The sequence below is a fragment of the Acanthaster planci genome, linkage group LG04, assembly GCF_054643075.1.
Source record: "Acanthaster planci isolate LZ-2023a linkage group LG04, COTS_SCS, whole genome shotgun sequence".
Taxonomy (NCBI): Eukaryota; Metazoa; Echinodermata; class Asteroidea; order Valvatida; family Acanthasteridae; genus Acanthaster; species Acanthaster planci.
The window spans coordinates 2,099,333-2,111,907 of record NC_141780.1 but is presented as its reverse complement, the minus strand read 5'-3'; the positions used below and the strand labels follow the sequence as shown (position 1 = coordinate 2,111,907).

Below are 12,575 nucleotides of genomic sequence, written 5' to 3'. Positions count from 1 at the left end.
CAGTTATCGATGTGGCTCCCAAAAGAGACGGGAAATGAACATGGCGTTTTTATCGATGGATGCGCGATGCAGGGCGAGTTCCCTATTCATCAAGGTCCTTCAGACGAGAAACTCCTTCATTTGGCAAAGTCACGTCTGGATTTCGCCTGTCTGACTCCTCGTCCGTGTGCCGTCTTGTATAATGAGAAGTATCTTTTTGCTGTCATTGAGCAATGTTGGTACCATGTACCAACTGCAGAGGGCGATATGTAGCCCTGCAACGATAACGAGGCTGTCCAGAGACCCGGATCCTTCATTACATTGCAGCCTGCGCGCAGATTTCTTGGAGAGGCTTGATATTTCACACCAGTCTGCAGCAGCTGCAGTTATTTTCTATCAAGTCTCGTGTAATTTCAAGTCACAGCCACGTAATTAGGACACAGCCTCAGACACGAAATGGAGCTGTAACTAGACGTGGGAACACTGATCGCAGATCAGTGCGTCTGCTTTACGTGCTTGATAGGAAATCATAATTTTAGGCCTATGAAGCGTGTGGCCCCGAGTAAAAGACCTTTTACTAGGGGCTGTTCCTGGGTTAAAAGTAGCGTAGTTACCTTTGTGGACATTGCTGGAAGTAAAGGAAGTCCTGCGATGAAAACACAAGTCCTAGGCCTACCTGGGATCATAATATTATCAGTCGGAGGGTGCAGTTAAAAAATGAATATTTGATTAAATCTATACAATATGGCCACTAGTCTTTTGTCGGAGAATTTCCTCGTTCCCTGGCCCTGCAGACGTCCTGCGACACTTCTGCGTTTAAACCAGCTAAAACGAAACCACAAGCACAACTCACAGAGAAAAATGTTAGCAAGATTGACACGTGCACTCTCCAAAGCAAGACAAATGTACAAAATTTACAAGGGCCAACGTTGCGTGAGATAAGATAGTACTTTTCAGCCTGAGTAGCACTGAACAACCCTCAGAAAATAGAAAGAAATGTAGACTTTGAATCTTGAAAATTAAGGCAGCTACTGATGCAATCATTTTAGAAAATGGGGCAGATGGATAGTCGAAATTGGGATGGTAATAAAGGATCCCGTGGCCTTTCTGTCACAAAAATACATGTATCTCATTTCCGGGGGGAGTCCAGCTGTGGAATGCCATTTTTGCATGATACAAGTAAACATAGGCCTACTCCTTTGGTACAATGAATGGGACATTATCTTTGATTAAAGCTATATTTCATGGCATGAAACGGTACCAAAAACTCGCTTGCTCTTCTTAAATCAAAGGACTGAACATTCCTCACACACTGATGCGACATTCAGCAGATCAAGACGTCTCTTCAAGTCCACAATGTACGGATATATATCTTGTTTTATCTTGAAAATATTTGTGTTATTATCTGCAGTATCGTGTGCCACGTTCCAAGCAGATGATTAACAATTGTGCCCAGGCAGAGCACACTGCTTGCAGACACTCAAGTATGCTCTGTTGGAGGTGAAGACCCAAGTTCAAATTGTTCGTTTTACCTCGTCTTCCGGTTGGGTTGGGTTCATCGGGGAAGTGGGACGGTCATCGAGGGAAACAGTGAGTTTACCTAACAAGACTGGAAAGTGGAGAGATAATAGAGGTGAAGATGAGGCCACTGATGAAAGGCGACACAGGGAACAGATACCCAAACAGACAATTTAGATGGGGATGCGGGCCCAACTGAGTTGACAGGACGACCCCGCGTCTGTAAAATGGTGGCTGGATAGATTTCAGCATAATCGGTCAGTCAGGACAAAGGCTATAGTCTGTCTCCATGAGTGGCGGGCAGGATGGGGGTTAGACTTCAACCATCGAAGTATAGACTGCCTAGACGCCTGGCTGAGAGACAAGTATTAGTTTTGGTTGCCAATGACCGCAGACTTACCTAACCCCTGCATCAGTGGTTGGTCCATAAATGAACTGGTGAACCAAGCAACCGACAAAAAAATTAAGGCATCGGCCCAAAACTCGAAACTGATTTGAAGAATTAAAACATCAGTCAGAAGGACCGTGCAAGCGTTCTGCGGTGTACTTTATTAAACAAAACTGCCCCCGGAATTTGTGATCCAAAAGTACTCCGGATAAGGTGGGAGAACGTAAAAGAAGTAGGCCTATGGGCCCCGAGTTGGGCCAAGAGAGGACGCAATTTTCCTAGCAACGGAGGCTCCTTTGGTCGGAACTGCACTTCGCTGGTTCACGAAAGATTATGAAACGCGCGCGTTACGGTAGCGCACTAGCAGCAAACTGAACAGTCCCGACCAACGTGGCTCTATAGAGGGATTTCACAGTAGCGCCGTCTGCGCATATCTGCATCGAAACCGAGGCTCTCTGTGTTGAACTTCGTCGCGCGCGCCCGCGGAGTCCACACAGTACGTAGAGTATCCGGTTCGTAAGTGTGACGCCACTTCAGTTTAAACCACGCCCACTGCACAAGATACACGACCATCGCAGGTACGTTAGTTCGCGGTCAATTGTCGTTATTTTTGATATTGATTTTACGTGTCAAGTTATCCTGAATGACCACAAAACTTTTCAGCCTGAAAAGTCTGAATTTAACATACTTCACGTATTTTGTGTCTTGACTCCTTACTTTCAATCGTCTGATCGTATTAAGAATTGAAACTGACACATACAGCCTCGTTTTCAAACGCAGAAGTGCGCAGATCGACGCTAAAAGCGTCGTATTGGGATCCCTCTATTCAACCGATGAGGGGTGTTCCTTCTCAAGGCGGATTATTCAATTTACAAACAAATGGACGATTTGCCCCGGGAAGTTTTGCCAGCGCTATGCGTGCGCGCAAGCCGACCTTGCCTCGTCTGCCTCCAGTAGTACTGTTACCATAACGCTATACTGAAAATTGTAACGATAATTTATACAATGAGTCTAGGGCCGTTTTCCAATGCTCAACTTCGTCTCCGTCTCAGGCTTTGTGTAGGAAACCAATCCTCGATTGTGGGCCTGAAGCGTTCAACTTAAATTGAAATACTGTAATGTTTCACTCTTTTGCATCTTACTTGATGTTTTGTGGCACTCTCAGACTTACAATTGCGCTTATAACCTCAAAGTCAGCAAGTAAAAAACAGTTGAAGCCTGAAACGGAGCCCAAGTCGAGTATTGGAAACGGCCTATGTTTCGATATTTCCAATGATACACACACTTGGTTATTTTCACACAAGAGAAGTCCACGCGACGTGACAAAAACACTTAGGCCTGTAAGATTTCAAATGACTCCTCACATTTCTTGTCTTTATGTTGTGGTCCACCATTTTTTGTCTATACCCCAGCGCAACACATCACAACATAACGCTCTACAAAAAGGTTTACAGACAGTGAACTAATTACTCCTGGGGTTCTTGTCTTACCTTGTCGGACCGAAACCATGAAAAGTGATGATACATTTCCGGTGACCGAGTTTTTCTCGACCCCAGTATACAACACCTGAACTAGATTGCGAACTGTGAGACCTTTCGTCGAGCGTTATTTGAGACAGCAGCATGCCTTGGGTGCACGTCTTTTCAATGGTGACGTTTTTGGCGTCACGTCGTGCATGCTGTGAAAAGCTTAAGTCTTTAGATATCCAAGCCAAGTTAAATGCCATTCATGGATCGTGCACGTTGGAGCTAAGCCGTGTGCTGTATTTAAAGAGAATTATGAAACATCGTGCCGCAAAGCATGCCTCGAATCACGCGCTGAAAATCTCTGGCACGTGCATGTATTATGATAGGGAGTGATGACGTTTCTCTACATGGAGGTGCATGCTGGAACATAGCAACTGCTGTTCATTTTGACCAACGTTCCGACCTTTACCCTAACCTGAAGGTGGGTCAGAGGTCATCGAAAGGTACGCACTGCAACGAACATGGACTTTATTTTCTTTTAGGAAGAAAACATGTTCCATGTTACGTCTAGACAATATTGCAAAATATTGCCGCATCTAAAACAGCGCTTTGGGGAATTAATACAATAGGGATTTTGCATCCTGAAAAAAGAAGACAAACGACATCCCTTCTTTTTAGCCTGTAAACATCGACCAACCTTGGATTATATCCCACAAGATGTCTCAGAATCTGAGGATTCCAACTGGTAATCTGCCATTACACCCGATCCGACTGCCCACCGCTACTTATAGGCTAAGTGAGGCCTGTACAGCAGAATAGCCATGCTCTAACTGTGATGTTAATATATTATCGTATGATGCAATACAATACGCAAACTTATGAGTGAGACTTGTTCTAGCCTTCTGCTTACCAATTTTCGTGACGCTGACTAGCCTCACTAATAAGTATGCCTGCTGTATTGAAACCACGTTCTGTTAATTTGCTTTGGCATGCATAACTCGTTACATTTTTGCTTAATAAAATCACACGAAGAAAATTACCAGAACTAGCTCCTAGTAGAAAAACATTTTAAAGCCTTATACAAAATGGAGCTATAAAGATACGGACGGTTGCGGCCTAGGATACCATAACCTCCTCTCGCGAACACCACCCTCACAGGGAGCATGGAAGGGCAGCTATTTCACGGTGTATGACGAATTTTTTTTCGCCCGCTATTGGACAGATTTCACTGAATCAGTCATGCTCTACGCAAGCCAGCACTTCCGTGAGCGCTTGGTAACTATGTGCGCACTGAATTAAAAGTCATTAACTATATAGGGTACAATCTCCGTATCATGAACATCACTTTCTATGGTGTCAGAATCCCCTTCCCCCGCGCTTAAAAATTTCCATGGCCCTCCCACAACGCCCCACCCCCTAGTTCCCGTCACAAATTAACGTCAATGATGCCTTCATTGTGTGGTTGTAAGATGGTCGTACGGATGTTCATTGTGCCTTGTTGACGATTAATTGGAAACCTTCGAAGTCAAAAACACAAGGGTCAACGAATGAAAACTGAAGCGGTGGTCGGGCCTTTGTAAAGGTTTGCTCGTTCATCATGTCCGCTGCATTCACAGATGTTCTTGAAAAACATCGATATAGCATGTAATAGACACAGGAAACATTATTCATGGCACAACAAAGCCATAAAATGCTGCAGACTTTTAAAACGGTGGCTTCCAGAAATCACATAACGGACCCACGGGCAAGGGATGATACATCGACACGAGCAATTAGTGATGGGATTTTTGTCTTGTTACATTAATTAAATTGTGGTCCCTGCGACTCTAATGTTTCATGCTATTTGAGTCGCTTTCTGCTGTATATCAGTCCAATTTCCACTAGTAGCAAGTTTCCTAAACCCCCGGAGGCGGAACTATAATTAGAGTTCTTTTTAGAGGGCGGTACTGGGGGACTTTTTGTCACTGAATCAGTGGGTATTTTAAGAAGAAAATATGACATGCGTGGGCGCTGGCTTCCTAATTTTATACAAGCGATATTTCGGTAAACCAATTATTATAATAAATTTGCTAATAAAACTTTGATTTTATGCGGCTGTAGACGAATTCCGTGTAACGTGTCACTGGATATTCCGGATGGCCCCTTTTAACGGCAGAAAACATTGCGAGTTTGTACGGCGGGACAGTGGCTCCATGCAATATAATACAGTAATGGTTACCGCCATTGGCAGGGGCCACCGCAAATCAAAAGTTGATTACAATGTTTTTCGTCTTCGAAGAGGAACCACGATGTCGTGAACTTGTAGCGTGTTCGTGGGGCGCAGGTGTCAAGGCTTTCTACTTGTTCTTATCAATGAGAGGGGGTACTTGATCACGAAGGGGATAGCAGAAAATGTGTTGGGCCCTGCAGACGGCACCGAATACCGTACACCATCTATTCTTATGCTTGACGAAGCCTCCACAAATTGGCATCTCTTCCATCGACAGGCCCCTTAATGCATGTATTGTTCTAATGCAGCGGTGGAAAAAACATAGCTGTTGGCGTTAGAAATAATAACCAAGCGCCGAGTCATCCATTCATTTTTGCGCTGTGCAGGACTGAAGATACAAAGATAGACATAGTCGATGCATGTATCGGAGTCACAAGCCCCCAGTAATCCCTTAAAAATGTATGTTGAAGTAAAACATGAAACATCCGTTGACGGGGTAGAGAAGCAAAAATCAGGAAGCCTTGTATCTCCTTGCGTCCGACCTGAATGTAGCTCACGGCACAACCCTCGTGAAGTATTCATCCGCAGTGGGCCCGCAGGCGCTATCAAGTCCCCCTACCGCCAGATTCACCTCTCTGCCTCGGACAGGCGAGAATACGTGGAATGCCTGTTTAATAAGATTTTTAGGGAGAAGTGAAGGAACTCTATACCAATCTCCCTCTGGGGGTGTCTCAGTGACTGGAATTATTCTGGAGGAGAGTTGATATAGAGGGTATGAGGCCTGGGTATCTTATCTTAAGCGCGTCACCGGCGCTGCTCATCTTCAATAAATTTTTCGTGTTGGCGTATTTTGTAAAACCCGAAAACAGGACTTACTCTAAATTAAGAAAAAACCTTGAAAATGACGTCAACAGTTTTCTAAAATCTACCGGTCCCCGCCCCATATAAACACACTTCTCATTGCCTTGACACTTTCACAGCGGACAACATTTTGGTTTCAAAAAGTTCGCACTTTTTTAAGCTCGACATACAAACTGTTCTCTACAGAAGGGCATCCCAACGTGCACTCTGAATCCAACCCAGATCATTATCCAAAATTCACCATGCCTTAAACCGCGATTCGATCGTTGCTGCTTGAATAAAGACCAGGAGAAGGGCAGAAAGCGTAAGTGGAGGGTCCACTATGCATGAGTTCCTGGAACGGCGCAAACCGAGTCTAACCCGAGTGACCGAAAATTCGCCGGGCCTGCCGGATGGCTGAACACACTGCGGATGTGGTGGGATAATGTACACGCCCGGATGTACGGTGTGTAGCGAGCCTCTCGTATCCAGATCGAACGGATGTGACGGTAAATTGCCCCATTTTTTTTCGTAGGAATATTTGCATTCTGTTAAAAGAGCACTTTGAACGGGAAGGAGGTCGTCTACAGGTCACTGGGATGTACCATTGCTATGCAGGTCACCAAATGCTATTGCTAACCGGCCCTCCCGCATGATTCAAGGGCATGTAACTCTAACACACGACATAATTATTTTCCCAAGGAGTGGAACTTCTTAGGCACGGCCTGGAAATATTATTCCTTACTGCTCGTTATCTGGACGAAAATCTATCCAACACTGAAAATATTCAAAAAGGGCAAAAGGCATTGACACGGTAAAAGGTTTGCATGGCTATCATTATTTTGAAGGCCAGTGCTTTTGTTTAACGGAGTATGCACACATTTGGAGGTTTCCGTGTGAAACAAACGAACTGTCCTGCAAGATGGCTACCACGCAAAACCTCCATACGAGCCTGTAACTCGTTCGTATTTATAGCCCTAGAGGTAAAAAGAGGCACACAGAAACTTAATCACAAATCTCTTAGCCTTTCAAATACTATTCTCAAGAAATCTGATAGGAAAACAACAGTGTCCGGGTGCTGCGAAGTGGTGCAGCTGATAGCGTGTCCGCTCCCCGGATGCAGCGGGTGAATCGTCCTCATATCCCCGCTGGCCGCCTGCAGCTAGCTTGGTGGCTCATCAGCGGGGCTCGGCACTCGGGGGCATCGACCCGGGATAGGCATTGATTATCCATCGTCAACGCTCCGCTTAACTTGTCCCCGGGTAATAATGTAGGGTGGCCTGGTAACTCCAGGGTAGCGTGTTGCGCACTTCGGTGGCTGCTGGCGTGACTAGACTCACATCCGAACCCCAAAAGACAGAAGAAAGGATAGGAAAAAAGATAAAAATGGAGCCTCTCCAATACCTCCGACGTGATCACTCGGACTATCATCCACACTGTTACATCAGTGTGCTATGTCTCCGTATTTCTCACGAGACTTGTGTCGTTTTGACACTGCGTAAGTGCTAAGTGTTAGATAAACACTTCATCTATCACGCGGTTTTGTTGGTACTCTATATCGCATTCACGTGTCAAATCATGCAAACTGGTCCAATGTGATATGAGTAACCTTAAAGGGTATAGAGTTGACCTATACTTCAAATGAGCTGACACACGTATTTTCTTGTGCAGCGGCCTCGCTCCATACTTCGCCAAATGTCTTAACCGCGCCAGTAGCTGCGTGAGATGGTGAAGTGATGAGCCAGCCATATTGCACTTGAATTGCTTTTTGGTTCATCAGCTATAAAAACAGGTTCACGCGACCTTTAATTTCTTCTTGCGCCAATTGCCGCGTGGCCGTGCAGTGATGAGCTACTGACGTAAGACGCATCCGCGTTGTGTCGAAGTTTCACTCGAATGAAAAGAGGAAGAAAAAAAACCCGCATCGTTCATTCGGACGTTCCATTTAATGCAAGTAAAATAACCGGAACACGAGTCTTTCACTAGGGGATAGTTTAACGACTTTTATCAAGTCGTTTACTTTGTTTTTTATTATCTTCCTCCCTTTCCATTGACGACCCGCAATCGATCTTTGCGTGTTGAGTCTATCATCTCGACGGACGTATCGTGATAAAGTACCGGTCGTAAAAAAAACTAAGAAAACTCACAGGAGAATTGACGTGACGCGGGCCGGCGAATGACGTCATTGGTGGTCGTTGGAGCGAGTGCGATTTGGGAAATGAAGGTCGTTTGCCCATGAATCATTTTAAATGTTTTACCAGAACAAGATATCCTCTTAAAGTTTAAGAGTGGGACACGGGTGGTACACGGAGACGAGGCCGGGTGTGAAGCTAGGAATCGATGTTTCGTTTTGTTCAAACTATCCATGTTGAAAGCATCGTTAAGTCTGTTCAGAAACTTAGCCAGTCCATTTTGACCAGGCGGGGGACTTGCTACGATAGGGCAGACTGAGATTTGACGGCCAAATGTCCAATGTTCATTCTTGTAAGACTCAATGGGACAAAAATAAAGTTACGCATGCTGTTGAAATTTCACTACACTTGTGATCTGGCCACCAAAAGGTCAGTTTTCGTTCCAGTTCAAGTTGCCTTTGGTTTATTGGCTCATAATCGAAAGCTGTAACTGCAGTTCAAAAATCGAAACTTCTCGAGAAAAAACAAAACTGTTATATGAGTTGAGTGGATGAATCAGAATTTGACTCACTGTGTAGACTCTACATCCAGACTTCAGAACTCAACAAACGGATCAAAATGTGCTTTCTTTTTACAATAGAAATTCGCGGTTGAGAAAAAATAAAAAAAAAAGTAAACAGACTTTATGAACACATCGAGAATTTAAATACAGTCCCGCTAGACGCTTGCGCATCTTGGCAGTAGCGTATCAAAGCAGGTAGACACTTCTTGCGGAACACGTGAGGTGCAAACGTCATTTTCAAAGGGCACTACAGACATTTCATCTTTGGGTTTATGTATAGTTTATTCATTTCGGAATTTGAAGGGATGGACGCACGGGAGAAAACCATCGGGAGTACTTGCCCCGAGTGCACACCGTACCGTTGATATGCCACTGCACTGCAGCTTTGAGACCGTACGAAATGGCTTTTCATGACGGTTCCAAAGTAACGATTCTCTCAGCGAACACTGCTTCCATTAACACCCCCCCCACACACAAAGGTATTTCAACCGAACCACTTTTCCCGGTTTATCCTTCCCTGAGGTGACGAAAAGGAAGTTCATTTGCAGTATAGCGGGATGAACAGAGTAAAATACGAATTCACCACATTACTTGTGCTTCCAAACACTGCCCGGCATTAAGGGCCTAACGGAAATATGATGTGATCAGTTTGAAGAAATCGTTCACGGTTGAAAGCATCCCTAGTCTAAAAAAGGGAGGTACATGTATTTTCGTTTAGTATTGGGCTGTACAGTATTTATTTTTAGTACTTAAAAGAGGTGTGAAATTGAATATTTTGTAAATATTATTCCATTGTGGCACCAAAACCCACGCCAATAACAGCTTCGTAAAAACTATGACTGGGCTTCGACTATTCTTTGCCTTTTAAGTTCCAGCTAGCTTTGGGGAGGGGTATATGCAAGCAAGGACGTAGAGCTGATTTTCTGAGATTAGATGATGATTACGATGATTACTTACAGCTTGACCTGTTCTTATAAGTAAGGAATTGGAATTGACTGTAAGTGATGAAAACGCTTGAAAACCAAGAAGTATGTCAAAGTTGGCTTAAATTTACCCATAAAAAAATCCCTATTACCAAATAAATCCTTTTAAAGATTTTCCTCGTCAGATATCCTGCACAAAAGGAGAATTTTTGGTACAAGTTTGACTGAAACAAAGCCGTAAAATACGCCACGTTTAGATGATGCGCTACGTCATCCTCTGTGTAATGAAGACCTATCAATTACACATGAAATACACTGATATAAAGTGATGAAAATAATCATGTCATCGTATGTAATAAAATGGATGCAAAATGAAAAAAGACACCTCAGCTGGAAATGTCATGGAGGAAAAAAATACAGAACTACATAACTTTTTATAGCGTTTTACAAGGACATGAAAATTATGGGTATAAATCAATGAATACTGCATGAAATAAAACATAAAATTGTCAGAAAGGTTGAACTTGAGTGTCTATTAACAAGTCCCTATTTCAATTTTCCTCAGTCAGATGAACACTGACGGACATGTCTTAGTATTACACAGCGGCACAAGAATTTTGGCAACCTCATGTCACAATTGAGACACCATAGGTTTGAGACTGGCATACTTCATACAATAATGCTTCTTTCAATATAACTCGTCACAATGCAAATAATTTCTTGGCAAGTTTGAATTAGACCGCAAATTTGAGAGGCAGAGAAAGTTCAAGATTCGAAACAGTTTAACCTTTGGTGGCAACTTCACTAAAAATTCAAAAATCAATGGAAAAAATATTCATGGCAAACCTTCACACAAATAATGTCATTCTAAACTTGGCAAAAGAATTTCACGATTTTCTCTTTTCCTTTTGGGCAATAATAATGCGGTGATAATGAGTTGTTAAAAGAAAGACTTAAATACCTTGATATGCAAATTGCACAAATATACATCATAATTATGTATAATTCAGGAATAAACAGATGACTTTAATATTGCACAAAAAGTGGGGCACTACCAGTTCTCATTTTAACAATTGTAATTAAGTATTTTTGGTATAAAGAAACCAAAGATTCCCCAAAGTGCCTTAGGCACTTTAGCTCGAAAGCCTGAAGAAACTTGGAGTGATGGGAACATGTGGCCAAGTGGTTAGGGTTTTCAGCTTCCGATTAGACGGTCATCGGTTTGAATTCTAGCAGATGGTTGCATGTTGTGACCCCTACGTGCCTCCCCTCAGCCAGGAATTAATGGGTACTCACGAGGGCTAGAATATTTCCAACGAAGCTGAGACGGTCTAAGGAATGTTATAGCAGCCATAATAAAACATGTATATTAACCCCCTTGATCGACAATACTGTGTACCTCATTAATGCTCTGATATCAGTATTATTAGAGCTAGAGATGAGGCAGTGACAAGCAGTTACATTTCCAGAGGTGCCAGAAAAAAAAATCCAGAAAAACATTCTGGGTAAAACACTTGGGATTCAGGGACTAAAAACCAATCCATATGTTGGCTTCAGCAGGATTTGAACTCGGGCTGCAGAGGTGATTGACAAGGAAGATGTACCACTACACCAGTATGGCTCCCCAAACAGGCTAGCAAGAACAAAAACTGCTAACAGAAAGCACTGATCGGCAACAAAAGGAGTTAGGAAGGACTTTCAGCTGATAGTAGGCTTTGGCTAAGCAACTACCTGCTTGGCAGATTCTGCAGCTTAGCAGCTACATGGTGTCAAGTGTACTTTAATTGCTTCTATGAGGCATCGACTGTAGCCACCACCATCAGATGGTCAGATGGGTTCAGCTCCTCAGGCAAGATGGCGTAAACAACACGCAGGGACTCCTCAAATAAATGGAGGCACAGAATAAACAGGAGCACACAGCACAAGCAGCAGACGAAAAGCTGGTAGACGGGTCGCAAGGACAACACAGGCCAGACAAATCTCAACAAGCGCAGGATGCTGAGTCTAGAATGTGGTACTTTGGGTGATGCTGACTGTCGGTCACTTAACGAGCACCAAGACCTGACCGACGAACACCTGGAGGAGGGTGCACGTACAAGTACGTGTTTCCACCTGGTTCTCCACTGTAACACAAAAAGCACGAGAGAGACTAAGAATTGTCCAGCTATGCACAAAAACAGTGCTTTGACTATCAGGTAGTTACGGTAGACATCAGCTGAACACTCCGGGCAGTTTGGGGTCTCACAGCGGTTCTTGTCACCGCCCGCAACGCACACGCCGCATCTGCAGGAACCGTGGGGCCCGCAGTCATGCAGGCAGCTCCGGGATCTGGAGGCAGAGTAGAAGGCATCCTCAGCGGCCGCCAAGAGAGCGAGCAACCGGGTCCAGGTGATGTGTAAAGTGTACGAGGAGGCGTACTCCTCGCCACGGCCGACCAGCCAGCAGGAGTGTACTCGCCAGGACTTGGAGAAGAGGATTCGATCCGGCCGACTCTGGAAGCCGGGCTGTGGCTGTTGAAATTTGCCAAGGAAAACGATTATTAGTCACTTAACATGGAC

The 12,575-nt window shown here is 44.1% G+C and overlaps 1 protein-coding gene across 4 annotated transcripts in view; it reads right to left on the bottom strand.

Annotated features, from left to right (window-relative positions):
- Positions 1-8,935: 8,935 nt before the first annotated feature.
- The window catches only part of LOC110986391 (uncharacterized), a 29,167-nt gene continuing 25,527 nt past the window's right edge, over positions 8,936-12,575 (bottom strand). For all 4 annotated transcript variants that reach the window (XM_022248226.2, XM_022248223.2, XM_087135307.1 and 1 more), the window contains one exon: positions 8,936-12,527. In XM_022248226.2, coding sequence (XP_022103918.2) covers positions 11,808-12,527 — 720 coding nt within the window. In that variant the 3' untranslated portion in view covers positions 8,936-11,807. The remainder of the gene's footprint in view (positions 12,528-12,575) is intronic.